At 57.8% G+C, this 24,460-nt stretch overlaps 1 protein-coding gene across 2 annotated transcripts in view; it reads left to right on the top strand.

The window, feature by feature from the left end:
- The window catches only part of TCERG1L (transcription elongation regulator 1 like), a 181,171-nt gene extending 157,493 nt beyond the window's left edge, over positions 1–23,678 (top strand). For both annotated transcript variants that reach the window (XM_072740432.1, XM_072740431.1), the window contains 4 exons: positions 2,108–2,243; positions 12,758–12,847; positions 16,695–16,813; positions 22,828–23,678. In XM_072740432.1, coding sequence (XP_072596533.1) covers positions 2,108–2,243; positions 12,758–12,847; positions 16,695–16,813; positions 22,828–22,984 — 502 coding nt within the window. In that variant the 3' untranslated portion in view covers positions 22,985–23,678. The remainder of the gene's footprint in view (positions 1–2,107; positions 2,244–12,757; positions 12,848–16,694; positions 16,814–22,827) is intronic.
- The last annotated feature ends 782 nt before the right edge of the window (positions 23,679–24,460 follow it).

Here is a 24,460-nt window from a genome sequence, read left to right as displayed (position 1 = left end):
GTTGAATGAGCTATAATACGTGATCATCGCTGAGCTTGTGCCGTTCCCATTAATCTTATTTCAAGTTACAACAATGCAGGTCTTGTTTCCACACTTCTATTTTTAACTAATGAAAATTTATGACAAAGAAATCCTAATTATACCCTCTGGAATGTGATACAATTGCAAACCCACTGGTGATTTTCTTCTGGTGAAATTCCACATAATCACACAAGAAGCAAAGAATGTAAGTCCTCCTCAAATCGTTGGTCTATAAATAAGGGTCCTTAATGGGCTGAGCAAACGTTTTTGTTGGTTTTTTCTTTTTTATTCCTTTGTACATTTTGTATCAGGCTGGGCTAATCCATGCTGCACCCCTGGTGGGTGCTGGAGGACGTTGCCTGTTCTCAGCTCATCCTAGAGTTGGTGACTGATGGATTTCCACGGAGCCCTGGATGGACAGTGGGGGGAAAAGCGGGCGTCAGGAGGCAGGGACCGGCTTGGTCCTGGCGCGGAAGTGAGGGTATGACCTTGGACGGGCCTGCCTCCTCCCCCCCCACGTGCAGGGATTGCACACACGTGGTGAATAATCCCCCGTGTGGGGCATTTGCAGCATCTCTGGTCTCTACGTCTCCATGTGCCAGTAGCACCTCCGTGGTGGTGACAACCTGTGCACGTGTCTGCAGACACCACCAGACGTCCCCGGGGAGCACCATCCCCCGGGAGCATCATCGCCCTGGGTGGGAGCACTGTGCCGCCCCTGTGTCAGGAAGCCCCGAAGCGTGTGGCATGACTGACGTTCACCCAATTCCCAGGGTGAGGCTGGTTTTGCAAAGAAACAGGGATGCACCATGCTCTTTAGGTGCGTGTTCTCTGCTCTTTCTGCGTCTCCAAGACTTCAGGGTGCTGGTGGGTATGGAGAAGGCCACGTCATGGTGCTTTGCAGAGACTTCCCTTTGCAGCTGCCAGGTGACCCGACCCCAGTGCCATCAGAAAGTGAAGGTTCTCTGAAACTGGGGGTCTGAGGACACAACAGATTTGCCCCTCTCGTTGCTGGTGTCACGGGCCGGGGGACCTGACTATGGGGAGGTGAGGAGCAGGGCTGGGCCGGGCGGAGGCCCAGCAGAGGCGTCCACAGGGTCAGAGTGTGCAGGGTCAGTGTCCCCAGGCCGGTGCATGTACGTGGACTCTGTCCTCGGGGCTGAGCATGGACTGTGACGGGGGGACGGGGATGGCGGCTGGAGGGCCTGCTGCCCCACGGACCATGTCAGGGGGGAAGAGTTGTCCCAGGAGCACCTGTGTCTGCAGGTGGCTGAGCGTCTTCCAGCAGCAAACACTGAGGTGATTTAGAAGCAGGTGCCCAAGTGCTGCTGGAAGAGGGTGGGCAGGTGAGAGGGAGCGGTCAAGCGGGCGGCCGCTGACAGAAGGCCGGGCGCCGAGCTGGGGCTTGGTCAGAGGGCCACCAGCCTGGTTAGGGCCCCCGGGTGCCCCCGGGCTCCTGCTCCCAATGCTTCCCCGCTGTGTCTGGGCCTGGGTGCAGCCACCCTGGGCGAGGGAGGGACCAGCTCTAGGGCTTTCTGGGGGGCCCCCCACTCTGTACCTTTCCCTGCACCGATGGCCTGGGGTGGGGTCCCCGTCCCCCTGTGGTCGCTGACAGCTCCCTGTCGGGTTAGACCCCAGAACAGCATTTCTGTCTCCGGAATGTTGATGGCACAGTCTCGGATCATCGTTTTCCCGCATTTGTCCAAAACGAAGGCCTCCCTAAAACAAAGCAAAATGCCAGAAACAGGCCCGGAAGTGGGCTCCAGTGATTTGCTCAAATGGAAAAGCTCAGGCCTTTACCTCCTCGGACAGCAGGGTCCAGGCAGTGCAGGGGACTCCGGTGGCCCACCCGGCCCTGGCGCGCCCACCGCTCCCTTCGCTCCCTGGGTCAGGGCCTCGTCTCTGCTCCACCCCAAACCCAACAATCAGTCTGCGTCGAGGAGCAAAACTCACCGCCGTCGTGGGGCTGCCGGCCCCTGGCCTTGAGGTTCCCGTTTCGCCTCTAAAAGTGTCACCTGGAGGGTCGTCGGGGGTTGCAGATGGTCTCCGGGGGCACATTTAACTCTCCGTGTCTTGTGCCCCAAAGGACAGAAGGCCACGTGAGTCCTGGGCCAGAGGAGGCGGAAGGAGAGGCCAAGAGCATCAGGACGCCGCCGCCGCAGATCCTCCTGCCGCTGGAGGAGCGGGTCACCCACTTCCGGGACATGCTGCTGGAGCGAGGGGTAAGGACCCGGCGCACGCAGCGGCTCTCCCCCGAGCCGGTCACGGAGGCACGGTCCCCGCGGCCCAGGGACACGCTCCTTCCTGAGCTCCCGGGATGCGGCTGAGTGAAATTCGGGTGCCGGGTGATTTGGGGCCGAGGCAGCATGATGAGAAGGGGCCCCGCTTCCTGTCGCCGGGCGGCTGTCCCCGCCTGGGCCTGCAGGCCCCTGAGACGCAGCAGGACGGGAAGGGGACGGTCCCCGGACAGGACGGTGCACAGGAAGCCTCTGTGGGGATGTGCTTGCTGCCCGCGCCGCAGCCAGGTGTCGGGCCCCTGCCTCCCGGAGGGGCGTCCCCTGTGCTCGGCTCCGTCAAGTGGAGACTCGCGCACCTGCGATCAGTTCAAGTAGTTTAATAAGATTAGGATGAGAGTTGACTTCTGAACCTCGTTTTGAGCTTAGGAGGAAAAATATTTTAGAATGAAATCCCCTTCCAGTGACTTTTATTTCCAGCTTTGGCCTTTGGGGCATAAGGTGAGGCAGCTGGAGAGCCCGGTAGGATTTCCTCACAAAATGAGGCTGAACACAGAGGCCGTAGCGGGAGCCTCCGTGTGGATTGTACCGAAGGCCGCAGCGACCTTGGGAACTCGAGCCAATGCCCCGGGCCGCGAGCAGCCTCCCCTCCCCGGCTCCACGGCCGAGCTCTCCCGGAGCAGGTGCAGCAGCGCTGAGGCCAGGTGTCAGGAGGAGCCCACCCGCCCCAGGGCAGGGGTCCTGCAGGTGCCCCCGAGGCAGGCTGGCGGGAGCCCTGGGGGCGCAGGGCCACCGAGATGCTATTGTAGGTGGACGGAGGTGGTCCCGAGGGGGAGCGCTCTCCTCCTTTGCGCCGTGAGCATCACTGTATCTCATTCGCCGCTTGTAGATGAGATGCAGCCCCCGCCCAGAGGGGCTGGGAGGGAGCAGAGGCGTGACCTGGAACGTGCAGAGCAGCGTGCGAGGCCTAGGTTGACAGCGATGCCGAGTAACGCAGAGGTGCCGGAAGGACCCCACGCAGGGCTGTCTGTGCACACGGATGATGTGCTTCACGGGCCTGGGCCATGCCACGGGGGGGGGCAGGGGGTCCCCAGAGCCCACCACAAGGGGGCTGCTCTGCCGAAGCACCTGCCGGGCCCCCTCCCTCGGTCTGCACTCACGCTGGCACCAGGCCGCGGCAGGACAGGTCCGAGGCGGGTAGAACATGTTCCTCTCCCCACACAATCGCCGGGACAGGCTGCTTCTGCCCTGGAGAGCCACTGGCGTGGTGGCTTCTGAGGTTTGTGTCGCTCTCGCGAGGCGCTGATGGACACGCAGGGGCTTCTCTGTCCCTGTACACATCTGAGAGTTTGCATCGACCCGGCCAGTCGGTTCCAGCTGAATCAGGCAGCGGGAGGCAGGATGGCATGAGGGGCCTTTGAGAAGCAGCCGCGAGCATTCGTTTCATCGTTGCGGTGCCCGCCTCGCCCAGCTCTTTGTCTTGGAAACCGAGCAGGCCCAGCTCACCAGCCTCAGACTAACCACCCCTGGGAGCCTAGGGCTTCCCGAGACACCCACCTTCCCCTCCCAGGGCGGCCGCCGCGCCGGGTTTGTATGGTTTCTTGAATTTATCCCCGTGGCCCTGGTTGAGCGGTTTTAATAATGAGATTTTCGGCACATTCTTGCCTCATCCAGGTGGGTGACTCTCTTTGATTCTTAGATTCTTCTCTGGGAGAATCGTATGTAGATGAGCATCAGCAAAAAGAGCACGGAAACGTAAGGCGCTAGCCCGGCGTTGTGAGTTTCCCCCGGGAGAAAGAGTCTGGGGTGAAGCCTGAACCCCCACCTTAGGAGGATTAGAAGGAGCCCACACGGGGTGCGTGACTAGGAAAGATCAATCTGAATTCACTGCTGATGTCATAAAGCAATGCCACCATTTATGACTTTTTGACTTTATAAAATACGCCAGCAGATTTCATAAGTTATTCATGCTCAAGAGAATTTGATGGCTAAGACCATAAGATTTCTAGTCGCTTAAAAACGAGGCACAGAAAGGTCACTTTTTTCACCGACTGAGTGATTAATAAGATTTTTTTTTTTTATTGCATTTGTTCAATACTTCAGTGCAGAAATTCATGTACTTACAGAATGATGGAGCGAAGGTCCTGCGGGCTTCTGGTAGTTTGAGACGGGCATGGTTTGGGGTGTTCCACGGGGATTACGGATCGGGGAAGGAGCCTTGGGTTTTGTGGTTTTGTAGTGTGTATCTGATGGCTCAAGAGAGGTTTTATTTTTATTTTGTTTTACTATACGATCCACAATAGGGCTTTTTGGAAAACAAAACAAAACGAAACAACCCTCAGCCAGGCGGGGGGCAGGGGGGGTTAATTGAACAGCAGATTATGAATGTGATCCCGCCTATTTGGACAAATGTAGGAGAAACATTTTATTGGCAACTTCTTCCTCCCGCCACGTATCCCTGAGAACTGGGCATGGCTTTCCCAGGGGCCAGGGAAGAAGGAGCTTCGGAGACCCAGGGTCTCGGTTGGGGGACTCCGGGCTCTGCACCTGCTGTGTCTCTGTGGCCCCTCCGTGGGCGGGCGGCCTTGGGGAGACCGGCTGGCACTGTGGCTGCTACGCAGGTGAGCCTCACGGAGTCTGGGTCCGAGTCCGTTAGAGGAACTCGTGGGCCGCACGCTTGTGCCCACTGGGCCATCCCAGTCTCTCTCTGCGCTAAGACGGGTGCACCGTGAGGCTGTCGGTGTCCAGGAACGGTGTTAGGGTCTTCCTGCCAACAGGGCAGCGGGGGAGGCCTTCTCCCTGCAGCGGGGGGGGGGGGGGCACCTCGCCCCTCCGCTCTAAGGCCCCCCTTGCTGGTGAGTCACATCCGGGGCCCCGTCCCCCCTTCCCTCAGCCATGCGGACGGCGCTGCCTCTCTAGAGCTGCAGCGGGCTCAGGGGCCAGGACTCGTGCTGGAAGGGCTCGGGCCTCGTCACGTGCCAGCACCCATCACGGCCCCGGAGGGGGCGTCGCGAGGCACCTGCAGTCTGCCCCGCGCTCCTTGGGGAGCCGAGCTGCCCCGTGTCCCAACGGCAACTCTGCAGAGCTCGCGGGGCGCGCTGGACGCCTCTCCTGACACGCGGCGGTGCTGTGCGGTGATACGTGCGCTTGCAAAAAAGCAAAAAACAAAAAGCAAAAAAACAACTAAGCAAGAAGAAAAGTCACCCCCAATCCTATCCTAGGAGAGCAGTGTTTTCATCAGTGGGGTACATTTCTTTCCAGACTTTCTTTCTCAGAACAGATTTTTAAAGATCAATGATAAATATTTTTGTCGTAGACCATACCCAGGATCCAACTGTAATTGAACGCGGCTCAGCCTAGTGTTCTGTTCCTCATACCGGATGGGGTGAGGCTCGGCCGGATTTAGGAGTCGCTGAACTGTCTCCTCTCATTCAGCGTATTTTTCTTTTTTGAGTGTTAGGACAAACCTTTGGCTGACATTTTGGATGAGGTCACGATACCCCATTTGTTGTCAATTCAAAAACCCTGAGTTTTCGTTCGCGTCTCATGTTCTCCAAATTTGCTCTTCTGGGTACAACCTGGTGGCCACGGGGACAGCTGTGCCGCGTGCGTAGCGTTGTGGAGGGCGGTGGGCCCCCCATTCTCAGTGCTGGATGGGAGCGTGTCCATCCCTAACGGGAATAACCCTCAGACACAAAGTAAATCGGTGAAGGGTGTTGCCGGAAGACAGAGTAAAATTATATTTATCAATCAAAATAGAAGAAAGAAGCCGAAGTCAGTAAAACCCCGTGCATCCTGGGAGGCGAGGATGGGAGTCGACGTGTCCCTTGCTGACCTGTGGACTCACCTGCGGGTCACCTGGCTCACCCAGGCTCGTGGAGACTGGTGCATGTTGACCACTCCCACGTCCGAGTGTATTTTTTTATTTTATTAATTTATTTATTTTTAAAATATTTTATTTATTTATTCATAAGAGACAGACAGAGGCAGAGACACAGGCAGAGGGAGAAGCAGGGTCCCTGCAAGGAGCCCGACGTGGGACTCGATCCCAGGATCCCGGGGTCACGCCCTGGGCCGAAGGCAGTGCTAAACCGCTGGGCCACCCGGGCTGCCTCCACGTCCGAGTTTAGGGATGGCGCGTCTCCTTGGGTGATTTCCAGCCGCGGTGGAGGGGGGGTGCGCTACCGGGAGGTAACCGTCCTCGGCGGGGAAACCCCAGGCAGCCGTGGGCCTGTTCCGCGTGGGTCCTCCAAGGTGTCCCGGTGGGACTGGCACCGAGGCCACAGTGGTCACCGGCCCGTTGGGGCAGCGTCCTCAGCGTTTCTCCTTCCACACGTCGCGTCCCAGAATGCCCGGAACCGCCTGCGGTGCACTGTGGGCACCACACCCCGACTGGGTGGCTGGCAGGGAGCCTGCAGGGTAGGATGCCGGTGCGTCACCCCCGGGGCGGGCGGGGGATGAGCCAGGAGCTCCCCTCACCCTTCTGGCCGCCCAGCTGCCTTCACTCGTCAGGACCCCCAGGGGACACAGCGATGCGATCCGGGAAATGGGGTAACGAGGCGAGTGGTACCTGTCACCAGCGGAGCCCGCGGGAGGCGGCCGGAGGGGAGGGCAGAGCGAGGACGTGCAGCGGGGACAGAGGACGGCTACGCAGACTCTCGGACCTGGTACCGGGAGGTTTGTGGGGGAGGGCGGCGGGGGCCCGGGCTGCTCAGGAGGAGCAAGGCCTGGGAGGGGAGTCGGGGGTGGAGTGGGGGCGCCTGGCTCAGGGGGCGGGGAGGCTGAGCTGGGGAGGGAGGCCCCGCGGGGAGATGCATGAGCTGGCAGGGAAACAGGGACAAAGCCCTAAAGAAGGGCCCCCGTGTCCAGCCCCTGGTCCTGGAGGCAGAGGTGGCTGCTGGGCTCCAGCCAGAGGGAGCTTCCAGAACCTTCTCCAGGGGCCACGGGGCCTCCAGTATGGCTGAGCAGGCACCACGTCCACCTCACCCCATGGTCTGTGTGCCCTCAGCCCCTGCACCTGCTCCCCAGCTACCCGGTCCCTCCGGGGGCGGGAGGGAGAGGCCTCCGCTGCCCCTGCAGGGGCTTTGGCTCAGTTCCCTGAGGCCAGGGCACCCAGGACGGCTCCCCGAGGCCCAGCCCAGCCCACGCCTAGGGCAGCTGCCCCCGTGGGCCGCCCCTCACATGCCTGCGAGAGGTCTCGCTGCCTGGTTTCCGTCTTTTGCCGAGACCCCCGAGCGGCCGCCCGTGACATCTGGGCCGGGCACAGCCCCAGGACGGGAGCACCGGGGCCCCGGGTGTGGAGCCCGTGTTTCGGAGGCCGGTGCTGTTGTCCCAGAGCCGCGAGCGAGCCTGTGACACATTGCTGCCTCCCGAGGGGCGCGGGGGGCGCGGAAACCCCGGGGAGAAGCCGCCTGCCGATGGACAGTCCACTCGCGGGCTTCCATGCCACCGTTTACAAGCCAGAGCAAGGGAACAGTAAATGCAGCGTGTTTCAGAGTCACATTTGGGCAAAAACATTAGCGTCTGACGTCAGTGCAGGTGCGTCTGGCTGGAGATCAGCCCCCGAGGCCCTGACATCACCCAGGGGTGATCCTGAGCTCGGCCCGCAGCCGGGGGCGGGGGGACCCCAGCAGAGCCTGCAGGAGGCCACAAGGACGGGGCCGACCGACAGACGAAGGACGACGGACCCAGTCCCCTGTTCACAGGCACGTCCACAGCCCTGCCTGGCTCACAGCTGCCCCGGGGCGTCAGACGGGAGCCTGGGACGCACTGTCCCGCCAAGTGCCGCTCGGGGCTGCAGGGGCAGCCTCCTCCTCCTCCTCGTCCATCAGGCCCCGGCCTGGCGTGAGACCCGGTGACTGTCACACACCCCACGGGTCCTTGGCTCTGAGGATAAAGCTGCGTCCGCCTCCTTCCTCCGGGGTGCCCTGCCATGGGCCTGCTCTGGGGGTGCCGGCTCCCCACGGGCTGCGGGTCACCTCATGCCCCAGCCAGTGCCCCGCACAGGGCCCTCTCCTCAGTGAAGCGGGGCTGAGACCGGTGCCCAAGACCGCGGTCACCCTCAGCGGCTCCTGATGCAGCTGCGGCCTCACCTGTGCCCGGGACACCCCGGGGGACGCTGGCGGCTGGGCGGGTGCTCGGGGAGGGAGGGGGAAGCTGGGAGGGTGGCTGGGAGGCCCGGGGCCCTGGTGGGCGGCTGGCCAGCCTGAGGGCTCAGGAATGGGGGCTTCGGAAGGTCGGCACGGGGGTCCCGGGAGACGGCCCTGGAGGACGGGGACCGTCGTGATGCTCGGGGCACCAGGCGACCGTCTCCACCTGCTGCGGTGACCAGGTGCCGTCGCCAGCAGAGCACGTCGGGGGTGCCACACACGGTTGTTTTCAAAGAGAGCACGTTGATGACAGCGAGGAGGGGAGGGCCTGGCTCGCGCGGCCTGTCGTCTTCCGGGACTGACGCGATCCACGCTGGGAAGGGCCCCGCGCCGGCCAGCCACGTGGCGCCTCCGTCCACTCCCCGCAGGTCGACGCCGGCCCACAGCTCCAGGCTACGGGGCATCCACTGGGGTTTGGGGCTGCGCCCTGGCTGCGGCCACACTGCCGCTGCCTCTCCATGCCTGTGTCTAAACCACCGTCTCCGTGTCCTCCGCTGTGTAGACGGCAGGAAACTCAGGCCGTACAGACGACAAGGGGAGAGCGTGTGCCCGAGGAGCGCGGGGTGCAGGAGGCAGCGGGGGCAGGAAGGCAGGGCCCTGTGCAGCCCACGCGGACCTCCCCCCCATCGAGTGTGCATGGCCACGACGCTGCTGCTGGGCGGGCAGGGACACTCAGGGTGCAGGAAATAAAGAATGTGCCCGAGGGCCGAGGAGGGCGCCCCAGCGAGGGCCGGACGGCACCCAGTCTCCCCGAGGCCGGCTCCCACGACGTGGCCGGATGACGGCAGGAGCTGACACGGGGAAGGCAGGGAGTCAGAACGGGCTCAGGGCGCAGCCAGGCCGCACACAGGGCTGCAGGGTGGCTGACGGCTTCCTGCTCAAGCGCCCAGTCGTGTGCAAGTGCCAGGGCCAAAGAAGCCTGAGCTTAGATGTAAGTGAGGGGTAGCAGCGCACGCTCGTGCCGGGAGGGGGCGGGATCCTCGGGTCCCCCCAGGGTGCACCCCCTGCATAATCCCCTCCCTGGAGAATGGAGGCCCGTGAATAGGCAGGGGTCGTCCCCGAGGATGTTACAGGACGTGACGCAGACCCGGTCTCACCTGCAGACTCTGTAGAAGGAGCCACGGTGGCCTGGTGGCCCTGGGGCTCAGGATGGCCCCTGCCCGCACCCAGCACGAGGGGGCAGGCCTCATTCCTGCCCTGTGGGATGCACTCACCCAGACACCACCTTGGGGGACGTGGGAGGCCCAGGCCCAGCGACGTCAGGCTTTTATCCCAAGCGATCCTCACCCTCCATCTAACTGCGGCTACCGGGAGTCCTCCGGGAGTGGGTGCGTCTCAGGGACAAGGCCGTGCCCCCCGCAGGCAGGGAAGGGGCCTGTTCCCTCCTTCCCTCTGCTCTGACCCCGGCCCCAGGTCCCACGCCTGCCTGTCCCTCTCTCAACCACGGCACCCGGTAGCGTGGCTCTCCGGGAATACGCCAATACCTGTTGTCTCCGTAGATTGCAGCCCTTGTAGGGGCGGCTTGTCTCGCCTGACAGATTGAAAATTCCTTCAGAGGCAACCATATGTTATTAATTTTTTTTAAATGATTTTATTGCACGTCTAGAACTACAGAAAGCCTCAAAACACTGCAGTTAGTTAGGTGACACCAGCGATTCTAAGCCAGGCTCGGCCTTCCCTAGTGGGCGGAGACTGGGGTGCCCACCGGTCCCCACCCCGGGGGACAGGAGCCCCTTTGTTTGGGCTGAGTTGAGGCTGCCCACAGTTTCCCTCCATAACTGCCTTAAAGTAGCTGCGGGCAGGAGCCAGAGGACGATGGGATCGGACTGCCTGGCCGCGGCCCCGGGCACCCTGCCCCCGGTCCCTGGGGCCTGTCCCCATCTTACCACATCCTCGGCCCTCGGAGGAACATCTCTGGATTCCTGCCCAGGAATAGAGCTCGTGAATATTTTTTTTAAAAAGGCGCACTTTCTGTTATTTATTTATTTATTTATCTATCTATTTATTTTTAAAGATTTTATTTATTCATCTATGAGAGACACAGAGACAGAGGCAGAGACACAGGCAGGGGGAGAAGCAGGCTCCCTGCAGGGATCCCAATGTGGGACTCGATCCTGGGACCCCGGGGTCACGCCCTGGGCCTAAGGCAGGGGCTCCACCGTTGAGTCCCCTGGGCGTCCCTATTTTTATTAGTAAAGGGAGAAAGTGTCAATTTTAAAGAATTGGCAGGTTGTGCTGTGCTAAGTAACGCACATGTTTATTAAAATAGAATTTACCGGGAATCCTTGCACGTGTCCAAAAGCAAGAGGTGAGGGGCTGTAAGCTGCAGGTTGGCGTCCGCTCTCCTCCGGGCCCAGGGGCTCGTTCCCACCCAGGCCCCCGAGGAGCCTTCCTGCAGTGCACGTCACACAGGACCGTGGCTCCCGAGATGAGGCGCAGCTTCCTCTGTGTGCCCGGGACGCTCCTCCAGCCCCGGCCGCACTCACCCCCTGGCAGCTCCCTCATGCCCAGCTCATGGACCTGACCTCTGCACCCCAGACAGCCCGTCCTGGACGTGCCCCCAGCCCTTCAGAGGCCTGATGAGTGTGCACGCTCCAGGAGGGGGCTGCCCGGAAATGCATCCCTGGGCTGGTGGAGGGGCCCCTTCCCCGTGGCCCCCAGCGCCCGGGCATGTCTCCACTCGGGCACAAAGGCCCCCCGGCTGACCGCAGGCTTCCTTCTCTGCCTCAGCCCAGATCCTGGACTCTGGTGTCGGGGGCCTTGACTCCCCCACGAGTTCTCTCAAGCAGCCTGGAGCCTACGGCAGAGTCAATACTTGGTCAATGTTTTTAAGTGAATAAATTATTCTGTAAATGACTTAAACATTTCCTTGCTCTGTCAGCAGGGGCGGGGGCGGGCGGCTAGAAGCTGCGCGTCCCGCACTCAGCACCAGATCACGGTTTCTGATTCGTTCTCAACAACAACAAAAACCCTGGGGGTTCTTGGAGAACTGTCTGGTTCTAGGGCTGAGGCAGGAGATACACACGTGAGGCCGGAGCACTTGGGGTTCCAGGAAATCAGGGAGCCCCCCGGCCCCGACCCACCCAGAGACGACGGGGTTGCCCAAGGCACACAGGTGCCAGGCAGAAAAGCTCAGTGGCCGACACTGGAAGTGTTGGAGCAAAAATATCCATGAGTCTGTAGTGATACGAGTACCTGATGGAATAAATAAGTAGCCCTGGGGAAACGGGTGGCCATGGGGCTCGGAATCCCAGATAACCTGATTTGGGCACGTCCCCCTCGGGAGGTGGAGCACAGCCTCGAGAGTGGGCTGCACAAAGCGATGTCCCCCCAGGAGCACGGCCGGCAGTGGGGACAGAGGGTGAATTTGAGGAGGGCAGAGCTGGTCAGTGCGTCCTCAGCCAGGTTGCTGGACCCGCACCGACAGCCGTAGTCATGGCGACAGTAAGTACCTGGAGGCGACATGATGACGGTGGTACCTGGATCTGGGTTCTTCCCCCAGAACCCGAACCCCACCCGAACCCCAGTCTAATCATGAGCCAAGCTAAGCTGAGTCCAGCACAAGGGGCATCTTACGAACCTGACCAGCACCGTACGGTCAACACGACAGGGAAAGTCTGAGAGGCTGCCCCAGCCCAGAGGGACCTGCGGACGCGGGACCCTAGCTGTCATGCGGTGGCCCGAGTGGGACCCCGGGGGGAGGAGACCCTGAAGGAAGTCTTAAGTGTGGACTTTGGTTAACAGTAGTGTAGACGAATCTAGCGTCCATTCCAAGGTAAGATTTTCACGGTGCAGGAAACTGGGCAGGACACGTGGTCAGCTCGTAATAGTCTCATGACTTGTCCGTAGATCTAAAACTCCCGTAAAGTAAAAATAGTTGGTCTAAAAAAAAAAAAAAAAAAAGACCGACCTAAGAAGGTTTAAATATTGATTAAAAATCACCTACAAATAAAAAAAAAAAAATCACCTACAATTATACTGAACTCAGACTGTGTGCAAGAAGCTGCCCCCGGTCACGGGCCGCGGCGTTGTGAAAATTCTTGCAAACGTGCCTGCTTCCGAGACGTGGCATTCCGGAATGGCCCGGCTCCGCAGGTGTGACGGGGGCTTCCGATCAAGGCCGCGTGGCCCTGGAAGAAATCCAGAAGAAGCAGTGTCGTGAGTGCAGAAATTAAATTTTCCAATGCTCTAAGTATTGATTTCCCAGAGAGGTTGCGGCGTGTAAGGCTTTCACACAAGCCGGTCGCCGAGCCCACGGCCCCTTGATGCTGTTTTCCGCGGTTGATCATTTGAGCTCGATGTCAGGCTCAGCGGCAGATGCTAAAAGCAACTCTGTTGAATGTCTTCCTTCAGGTGTCCGCGTTTTCTACCTGGGAGAAAGAATTACATAAAATCGTGTTTGATCCACGCTACCTCCTGCTAAACTCTGAGGAGCGGAAACAGGTAACGCGGTGGCGGTGGCGGTGGCGGGGCGTGGCGGCAGGCTCTGGACACGCAGCGCTGGCGTGATGTGAGACGCGTGCCGGCCCGCAGCTGCCTGTCGTGTCCGACTTGTCAGACGGGCGGGTTTGCAGCTTGTGAGCTTGCGTGCGGCAGCGGTGACGGGTGCGGAGGAAGGTTCCCCCCACCTGTTCTTAGCAACCCGGCTGCTGGTGACCCCATAGGACAGATAGCCCCATTCACAGATGGAAACGCACACGCCGGGCACACTGAGCACGCCGTAGGGGGGTGGGCGTGAGGAAGGCGTAAGGTCTTACCTAATAGCAATGAATGCAAACAGGGTCCAGGGAACGGTAGGAGCACACGTCAGGGAGGGAGGTTCTAGAAACAGGTCCCCAGAAAGGGCAGGAATGGGGGGGGAGGCAGCTGGCCTGGAGGACTGGTTAACCTGACGGGTCCACCCTGGCTTGTTGACAAAGTAGGTCGTGAAGCCCACACTCTTCCCAGATTCTGCAGACAGACACGGCCAGGCCGTGCCGACTGCCAAGGGAGGAGCTGGAGCCGTGATGTACAAGCTTGTGCAGCCCAGCGGGGACCCGGGTGGTCCCTGGGGCACAGTCCGAAGGGCCCGACGTCCACGTCTCTGGGTCCCGTTCCATTCCTGTCTCTGCCTCCCGCTGCCCTTTGAGGGTGACACGATGCACGTGGCCATCGAGAGCAACCACGGAGATCGCAAGGCCCCAGAGCCACTTCAGCGATGGGCTCGGTCACCACGGCCTGCGAGGTGTCGCACAGCAGAGACTGGGAAAGCCTGGAGCCAGGAGGACGGAGGGGCTAGTTACTTCCCATTCCGTCCTGGCGTGAAATTCCTTCCAGAGCACACCGGGACGGTCAGCGAAGCACGAACTAGTCAGGGCCTCAGGCCTGCGGACCCCCCGACGGCCCCGCGATGCAGAGCACCCGCCCCGGCCGGCGCAGGCTGGCGGTTGGGATGGTCCTGGATTGGCCACCTTAGGATGCAGACCTTGCATCTTTCAAGAATGTAGAATTAATGATCCTTTTGTTGCGTTCCAGCTGAGTTGTATTTGTCAGAAAGAAACATTGGAAAATGTGTGAAATGGCTCCAAAGGGGGGGGAAATGTTACAACAGAGTCAGGTGAGGTTAGACTAGGACAGAATCTGAAGGAAACTGCAGACGTTCATCACGGGTCTCATGTCACCGTGGTGCTGCGATGTGGGAGACCGACCGGTCCGACGACTCAGCTCTGAAAACACGTAAGGAGCTTGCTCGTTCTTCTGCCACGGTAAAGGTCGCCTGTGGCTCACGTCTGCGACCGTCGCGCGTCTGTGGACTGTGCTTTCACCGACTCAGGTGGTCAGCGCCGTCCCCTCCGGTTCATGGGAGCTGTTAGAGGCCATTGGCCCCTTTGAAGGAAGCAGAGGAGGCAAGGCCCCCCACACCCTTAAAGAAAAGGCCCGTCTCTGAGCAAGTGGAATGCACGGGCCCAGGTTGCTGTTGAGTCGAACTGGTTTCTCCCGATCCGGGGGCATCCTCCTGCCCAGGATTCAGGCTCGGGAGCTCTGAGGGGCTGTGGGTCCAGCCGTGGCCAGAGCAGCAGGAGCCGGCCGGCCAGGGCTGGGCCTCCAGCCCACGCCTGGACCTGGCCCTGCACACAGACCACACTGGAAGGTCAGCTCACCTCCCCGAGTGCACTATTTGGGGGAACTCCTTCAAACACCCCTGGAGAGCCACCCCTCGGACACCTCGGGCCGGTGGCACCAGACCGCAGCCTGCTTCCCCAGAGGCCCTATGGGGGAGAGCGGGGCGCCAGCCTCCCCAGCAGCCCACGCGCGCCGCGTCAGGGAGCCCTCCGATCAAGTGCCCGTGTTTGCAAGAGGAACTGCCTGCGACCCCGGGGAAGGTTGCAGCTCCTCTGGGCACCGGGGCTGGGGCTGTGCACGCGGGTGAAGGGAACAATATTCGGACCATCCGGAGCCCCAGCCCTGCTTACAGGTGCATTGATGGCAAGTGTCAGGCACCGGACCTGCCGTCACACGGCGTTTGCAGGAGGAGGCTAAAGCTCCTGCTGGGCAAACCGCCCCCACGCTCCCCCCGGGGGCTGCATGGAGAAGTGAGGAGCCCAAAAAGAGAGAAGGGGTCGGGCAACGCTCATCAGACCCGTTTCCACGGCATCAGAGTTTTCCCTTTACTAGGGCAGATCACGCCACGAGGCGGTAACGGCCAACGGTATCTCTTTTAAAAAGTCATGTCCCGCGTTGGACGGAACCAGGGTGATTTGTCAAAGAGGAAAGGAAAACTCACTACGTGAAAGTTCAGCAGCCTAACCGGGCGCGAGAGCCAAGGCGAGAGGACTGGGGTCGGATGGGCGAGCAGTGCAGGCATCAGAGGAGCGGGGCTCCCCGCAGCCTCCAGCCCCTCCGCCGGGCAGGGTTTCTTCCGTCCAGATTTAAAATTAATAGAGCAAAGCTCTGACTAATGATGGAACCACATGCTCTTATTTGGATAATAACCCTTCATGGACCTTTTTTTTTTTTTTTTTTTTTTTTTACGAGTTTAAATCATAAGACAACTGGAGAGCTTGCACACCACGTGCCTCGGAGGTGAAATGAGCCGAGCCCGTCCTCGCTTCACTAAATACGCCCGCGCCCTCAGCTTAGGTCCTGCTCCTGGATGCTTCGGGATCTGCAGCCCTGTGAGGCTCCTGGAGCCGAGCGTCCTCCTGCAGTGGCTCCGGGCCGGGCCGCGGGGGACGCCCAGAGCCCTGGGGTCAGACTCTCGTGCCTGCCGCGGCTGCCAATCCAGCTGGTACAGAAGCGCAGTTTCTTGGCCTTCCAGGGTCACGTGTGCGGTGTTTATTGATCTTTTTATTTATGCTTGTGCACACATTCAAATCATCGCTGATGTTTTCCTTCTTAACGCTCTTGAGGCTCCGATGACATTAGGAATGAAACAGCTGTCTCCACCCCCTTTAGGCTCTGGTGTATAAATGACAACTTTCTGATACTGGAACAATGAGCCGCCTCCATGCCGTCGAGGGAGGATCACTTCGTGGAGCTCGAGTCTCCGTGGCGTCGTGTGACTGTGTTGGCTGCCACCGTGCAAGAGATGCAGCCCTGGGGGCGTGATGCACCTGCCTGCCGAACCCTTTAGGCCAGGGAATGGGGTTTTCCTGTTGGGTTAGCTTTCCAGATCCATATCCTGTCAGACTGGGGTTAGTGCAGTGTCTGAGGGTCACGTCTCCCTGTGGGTGTGCTTACCTGGAGGCTCCGTGATGTCCCTAGGGGATGATCGCCATGTCCACACGAGCCCCCTGGTGACCAGACCCCCATCCTCACAAATGGGGACTAGAGGGTGGGGAAACAGAGATGCTGGGTCGACCTTCTTTTCACAGAGGTAAAATCAGGTTTGGAGACTCCGATGCCAATTGGGTCACTATAGGAATAGACTAGAACAGATTAGACGATCTCACGTGTCGCTGGGACTACCGGCAGCGATGTGGCTGTCGGCCAGACAGTGCATGACGGTAGGAGGTGCTCACGGTGCCCCAAAACCAGAACCACGGGGGCAGCGGGGCGTGGTGCCTGGACCCTCACGGGCTCCCACAGGCCCTGGGGGGGACCGTGAGGACCCGGACTTCGTTATGCAGGCGCCTGGCTGCGACGGTGAGCGTGCCTCTGTGAGAGGGCTGCGGCTGCAAGCCCGCCATGGGGAGGAGAGAGGCTTGACCACAGACTCTCTCACCGTTCTTCTGTGTTGTGCTTGAAAACCAAGATTTCATTTCTGATGCGCAACCTTGTAATACTTGTGTGTGTGTGTTTGTGTTTTAAGATATTTGAACAGTTTGTCAAGACAAGGATAAAAGAGGAATACAAGGAAAAGAAAAACAAACTGCTGCTAGCCAAAGAAGAATTCAAAAAACTTCTGGAGGAATCTAAAGTGTCACCCAGGTATGGAGACAGAAATGCCAGGCTCTCTCCAGGCTGGAAACAGGCCCGTGACTGTGAGAGGGCTTTTTACAGGTTGTCTCGGGTCAACCTCGTCACCTGATGTCCCCTAGACGCCCCACGCGAGAGCGTGAGGACCTGCTGGAGGGGGAAGCTGCCTCCTCTGTGCTGGGGGCTGGGGGTGAGGGAGCCTCTGGCTCCACCCTGGGCTCTTAGCTTCCCCCATGGGTCACAGTCCCTCCTTCCGCCGCCTGGTTTTCCAGCGAGGCAGCCCTGAGTCCACGATCTAAATACCTAATCAGTAGGTCAGCGCGCAGAGAGGAGGTCTAACTTCTGAACTAGGGATCGGAGACTAAACGTACAGAACACAAACAGCAGCAGTAAAATACGCCCCCCCCCCCCCGGCTAGGTTCCAGACGCCTTCCCCCTCCCACCGGCCGGGGGCAAAGAGAAGGTACCCACCCCGGGACCAATAGGCCAAGGGATCCTGCTGCCAAAACTCACCTAGAATAACCTGGCATCACTCCCATGAAATACAATAAACTGATAGGAAAGTAGACGTTAAAGATTAAAGATTAGAAAGACACATGGATTTAACTCTTCTTAAAATTGGCTTTCACTGACTGATATTTAAAAAGTAATGAACATGTACTACTTTTAGAATTATAGAACTATAACTTTTATAAGCCAAAAAATGATTTCGGTTTAGTTTTATTTAGGGTTGGGATATTATGTCTAAATGGACGTTTATGCATTAGTATTAAAATACCATTTTAATAGTAATGCATAAATATGACATTATTTTTAAGATTTTATTTATTTATCTGATAGAAAGAGAGAGAGCACAAAGCGGGGGAGCGGCAGGCAGAGGGAGAAGCAGGCTTCCTGCTAAGCGGGAACCTTTAGATCATGACCTGAGCTGAAGGCAGACGCTTTCCCGACTGAGCCACCCAGGAAACCCAACTTTATTTTTAAAATAGATCTTAGTTGATGTTCGCTTTCTATGAAGACCGAGGCTCCCATATTTTGGTCGATAATTGTTTAGTTCTCCTGGTCGGTAACTGGGTGTCGGTAACACGGTCCTTATAAAACTGCAAGTATTTGAAGGGCAGATATTCTCTGAACAGGAGAAAATGTAGCATGAATTATGCTACAAAATGCTAATCTAGAAAAGCAAGCGTGCACCTACACATTTGTAAATTGTGATTTTCTACCGTTAGAGATGAGAACACTGGCTTTTCTGTGTCCCCCACACGGTGACCCTAGGAGAGAGAAGTTGATGGGGAGCATCTTCCTCAGGGCACAGCCCCACCTGTCCCTCCCCAGCCCTGCAGTGGGGGCAGGCACTGCGCCTTTCTGAGCTTCCGGCTTCATCTGTAGGCAGGACAGCGGCAGCAGACTCCTTGGGGGGTACAGGCAGGGAAACAAACATGGCGCCTGTCAGGTGGAAGGAGTTTGGTAAAAGAGATGCCCACCACCACCATCACCATCATCACCATCACCACCATCATCACCACCATCACCACCATCACCATCACCACCATCATTACCACCATCACCATCATCACCACCATCACCACCATAATCACCATCATCACCACCACCACCATCACCACCACCACCATCACCACCATCACCACCACCACCACCATCACCACCATCATCACCACCATCACCACCATCATCACCACCATCACCACCATCACCATCATCACCACCATCATCACCATCATCACCATCACCACCACCACCATCAACACCATCACGACCATCACCACCATCACCACCACCACCATCACCACCATCACCACCATCATCACCACCCCACCATCACCACCATCACCACCACCACCATCACCACCACCACCACCATCACCACCACTACCATCATCACCATCATCACGACTATGACCACCACCACCACCACCACCACCACCAACACCATCACGACCATCACCACCATCACCACCACCACCATCACCACCATCACCACCATCATCACCACCACCACCATCACCACCACCACCATCACCACCGCCACCACCATCACCACCATCACCACCATCACCACCATCACCACCATCACCACCATCATCACCATCATCACCATCACCACCATCATCACCGTCACCACCATCATCACCACCACCACCACCATCACCACCACCACCACCATCACCACCATCATCACCACCATCACTACCATCATCACCACCATCACCACCATCACCATCATCACCACCATCATCACCACCATCACCACCATCACCACCACCACCATCACCACATCATCATCATCACCATCACTACCATCACCACCACCATCACCACCATCACCACCATCATCACCACCACTATAACTACCATCACCATCATCACCACCATCACCATCATCACCACCATCACCACCATCACCACCATAAGCACCATCATCACCATCATCACCATCACCACCATCATCACCGTCACCACCATCATCACCACCACCACCACCATCACCACCACCACCACCATCACCACCATCATCACCACCATCACCACCATCACCATCACCACCACCAGCATCACCACATCATCATCATCACCACCATCACTACTATCACCACCACCATCACCACCATCACCACCATCATCACCACCACTATAACTACCATCACCATCATCACCACCATCACCATCATCACCACCATCACCACCATAAGCACCATCATCACCACCACCACCATCACCACCATCATCACCACCATCACCATCACCACCACCACCATCATCACCATCATCACCATCAGCACCACCATCACCACCACCACCAGCATCACCACCATCATCACCACCATCACTACCATTACCACCATCACCACCACCACCATCACCACCATCACCACCATCATCACCACCACCACCACCATCACCACCATCATCACCACCATCACCACCATCATCACCACCATCACCACCATCACTACCATCACCACCATCACCACCACCACCATCACCACCATCACCACCATCATCACCACCACTATAACTACCATCACCACCATCACCACCACCACCATCACCACCATCACCACCATCATCACCACCACTATAACTACCATCACCATCATCACCACCATCACAACCATCACCACCATCATCACCATCATCACCATCATCACCACCACTATAACTACCAACACCATCATTACCACCATCACCATCATCACCACCATCATCATCACCATCATCACCACCACCATCATCACCACCACCATCACCACCATCATCACCATCATCACCACCATCACCACCACCATCATCACCATCATCACCACCATCACCATCATCACCACCATCACCATCATCAGCACCATCACCACCACTATAACTACCATCACCACCATCATCACCAGCATCACCATCATCACCACCATCATCACCATCATCACCACCATCATCACCATCATCACCACCATCACCACCATCACTACCATCACCACCACCACCACCACCACCATCACCACCACCACCACCACCATCACCACCATCATCACCACCATCACCATCACCACCATCATCACCATCATAACCACCATCACCACCATCACCACCATCACTACCATCGCCGTCATCATCACTGTCACCACATCATCATCAAGAACACTTAAGTAATGTTCCCGGTCTGTCCATTGGTGAAGTGTTGACAATAAGCCAACACATTTCCCCTCCTGTTATGAAGACAAAGGAAAAAATACTCAAAATGCACTGAGCGGTTAGGAGAAAGATCACACATAAGGAAAATCAGTGACTATTGTGCATATGTACTTTTATGATTATTAAACTATTTTTTACGTCAAAATAGCTTATTTTGCAACAGTTTCAAGACTTTTTCCAACTTCTTGAGCTTTTCCTCCCACTGGTCCTTAGGCATCCTAGTAGAATGCGTGCAGTCCCAGTCTCTGCACACTGGACGGCCAGGAGAGCTAAACACAGGCCATCTGAGCATCCTTAGAAGCAGCCTCTCAGGGCTTGGCACCTCTGGCATTACAGTGGGCTCAGACCCTGTCACCACAGCTATAGGGACAGTCTGAGCCAGCACCCCACCCAGCCCAGCTCTCGGAGCCTTGGGATGGGGCGAGGGGCCTCAGGGGACCTCCCCGTGGGCTTCCAGTCAGGCTGTGGGATGGATGTGCACCCTGAGCTCCCTCTGGCAGGCCACATGGCTGCCTCCTTCACCTACAGGTGGGCTTTGTCCCCAGTGCCAGAGGGAGGATGGGCCTGCCGTGCCCCTGACTCGGGCCTCCCCGGGCCTGCTGGACAGTTCATCAGGGCCAGTAAAAGCCAGGCTGTCCCCTCATGCATGGCTGTGGGGCCACAGGTTTGTCACTCTCTCTTTCTTTTCAGGGACACTTCTTTTCGGAAGTGCCCAGAGTAGGACTGTGTAGGCAGGACTTGTGCCCAGCGCCTAACTGGAAAATGCTTAGGCTGCTATCCACACAAGTGAAGAAAGTAACAAGCCCCTGTGGTCCTCATCTTGGAAGGAAGGATGGAAGGAAGGAAGATAGGAAGGAAGAAAGGAAGGAAGGAAGGAAGGAAGGAGGGGAGGGAGGGAGGGAGGGAGGAAGCAGGGCCTTAGCTCATCTGAGCTGCTTAAAGTACTGCAAACCAGGGGCCTTCAGCAACACATAATTAGTTCTCACAGTTCCGGAGGCCGGAAGCCCAAGGTCAGGGCCCCAGTGGTGTGGGGTCTTGTGAGGCCCACCCAGGCTCCCAGGCGGCCGCCTACCCCCACTCCTCGTGTCCCCACATGGGACGGGGCAGGGAGGGGTCCCTTGACAAGGGCACTAACCCCGTGTGGGAGCTCCACCCGCATCCCAAAGGCCCCACCTCCCGATGTGGAGCTTGGGGGTGAGGAGAGGCCAACCTGTGGTTCTGGGGGTCACAGGCCTTCAGTCGGCAGCAAGGAGGGCAGCGGGAAGAGGGGAGAGAGCACCAGAGAGAAGCGCTTTCCCCCTGAGGAGCCTGTGAGCAGGGAGGAGCCTGGAGCCTGACAGGGAGGGAGCGGCTGACTATGAGGAGGGAGGCTGGCGGCGACGGGATGAGCCTGTCGTCCACGCTCTTGTCCCGTGTAGAACAGCGGGGAGATCATATCACAGAATTACAAGAATTTCCCATCCACGACAGGAGGTGAAGTTCTATGCAAAGAGAGCTGGGGGGTAAGGAAATGCCCTGGACCGAGCCCCGGCCCCCCGATGCGGGCAGCCCGGGCCTGGAGCAGGGCAGCTTGGAGACCCCGTGCTAGCCAAGGTGCCCTTCGTCCCTGCGAGGAACGTCCCCTTCTTGCCCTGTGAGCCGCCCCCCCGCCCACTCCGTGGGACTCCCTGGCCCCGCAGCCCCGGGTCTTCTACACGCAGCCCCTGGGCCCTACACTCAGGACCTTCTGTGAAACCAAGCGGGTGCTTCCAGCCGCGGGGTGGGGGTGGCCAAGGAGGGGGTGCCGTGGGGCCTTACCGTGGCCATGGCCATGACAAGGGCTGTGAAGCGCCCTGGCCAAGGGCAAGTTGCCCCAAACAGGTCACAGCCACGCCCAGGGAGGAGTAGGCTTCGGGGCCAGTGCAGCAAGGGAGGGCCTGCCTCGGGGTGATGGGGGCCGAGGAGGCTGGCCCTGCTCACTCCCAGAGGCCCTGCCATGTAGCAATAAGGGGGTGCAGTGGGGTCAGGACCCCACCAGGCCCTGCAGAGACACCAGCACGGGAGCACGTGCAGCAGGCTGGGAGGCCACCGTGACAGCCCTTTGTCCATCACCTGCCCCGTGTCCTGCCCTGTCCCATGACTTGCTCCAGGTCCTGCCCTGTTCCCCCGGCCTGTCGGGCTCCCGTTTCTGACCTGCCCCGTGCCCTCTCCTGAGGCTGGACAGCAGCTGGGCCTGAGAGAAGGCCCGTCCACGCCCTGCGGGGATGCGAGCCCGCGGCATTCAGGAAGCCTACGACCCACCCCCAGGGCAGAGGGGGCTCAGAAAAGCTCTTGTCTTTCAGGACCACGTTTAAGGAGTTTGCGGAGAAGTACGGCCGGGATCAGAGGTTTCGACTCGTTCAAAAAAAGAAGGACCAGGAGCACTTTTTCAACCAATTCATACTTATCCTTAAGAAACGGGACAAGGAAAACAGACTCAGGCTACGGAAAATGAGATGAGTGTGTAAGAAGTGCAGTAAGACAGGTGCAGAGTGGAGGGGGCGCGGCGAGGGGTGCGGGCGTCCGCGTGGCCGCGAGCGGGGCCGCGTGCAGGTCTCGGAGGATTACTGTTTCATATTGAAGCTCTCTTTTGTACGACGTTCCGGGTTTGATGCATTTCTAATTGCCATGGTAGGTCGCTCCCTTAATTGTTTTAATTATGCAAATTACTTGTAATATATACAAATTATAAATCCACTGCAGGTTTGTAACTAGGCAGAAACATCTATAACCATCTCCAGGCATTTTCATGAGTTGAGCCAATTATCTGAAACTTTTCTGAAAACCTTCGTGCGTTCCTTCGATTCTGAGCTCCTTACGCGAGTGTGCTAGGTCTCGGTCCCGTGTTCTGAGTAGTAGCAATAGGATATTCATCATCAATCATAGTGACAACTGTGAGCATCTCCACACGTGGACCCTGGACCCCCTGCAGGAGTCTGAGGGGATCGCCTGGTCCCCGAGGGGCGTCGGGCCCGGAGAGGGCAGCTGCACTGTCGGAGGTCCTTCTTAAAATGGAATTATTTTGTACAAAATCATCATATTAATATTTGCGTTATTTTTATTGTATGCCCAGAGTTTGCATGAGATTTTTCTCATCATCTTTGTATAAAAAGAATTTTAAATTTTTTTTAAATTAATAAATATTTTAAACCAGTGTGGTTTTGTGGGTAAGACTTCCGACGCGATCTTTGGCGGCATAGCTGTATTTCAACGAAGACGCTCTGTTTTGAAAGATTCATGCAGATGTTGGTATGAATATTCAGCATAAAGGCTGAGTAAGGACAAATAAAAATCTGGCTTTTCAACCTGGGTGGAACAATGTGGGGTGAAACCCCAGCTAATTTTTAATCGTGTTCTCTCAATTGTTGCATGTTTAGTGCGTGGCGTACGGGGCCTCTTTTCAGAGACCCTGCACTCGTCCTGGTGCACAGACACCACCTCCTCACCCGCCCCGTCCTCCATCAGCTCCAGGAAGACACTTTCTTTTTTTTTTTCCTACAGTGAGCATTTTATTTTTATTTTTATTTTTATTTTTTTAATTTTTTAATTGGAGTTCAATTTGCCAACATAGAGCATAACACCCAGTGCTCATCCTGCCAAGTACCCCCCTCATATCCCATCACCCAGTCACCCCAACCCCCCGCCCACTTCCCCTTCCACTACACCTTGTTCGTTTCCCAGAGTTAGGGGTCGCTCATGGTTTGTCTCCCTCACTGATATTTTCACTCATTTTTCTCTCCTTTCCCTTTATCCCTTTCACTATTTTTTATATTCCCCCAAATGAATGAGACCATATAATGAGGAAGACACTTTCTGCCACATGTATTAGGGCGTAATTGGGCAAGGCCGGGTTCTCTCTTCTTCGGGGCACCAGTGTGGCTAGCTTAGCTTCTCTGCTGGTTCTGAGCTCAGACGCCATCGCCCAGGTCCAGGTGG

Source organism: Vulpes vulpes, chromosome 15 (genome assembly GCF_048418805.1).
Source record: "Vulpes vulpes isolate BD-2025 chromosome 15, VulVul3, whole genome shotgun sequence".
NCBI lineage: Eukaryota > Metazoa > Chordata > Mammalia > Carnivora > Canidae > Vulpes > Vulpes vulpes.
This window is presented reverse-complemented; position numbering and strand designations above follow the sequence as displayed.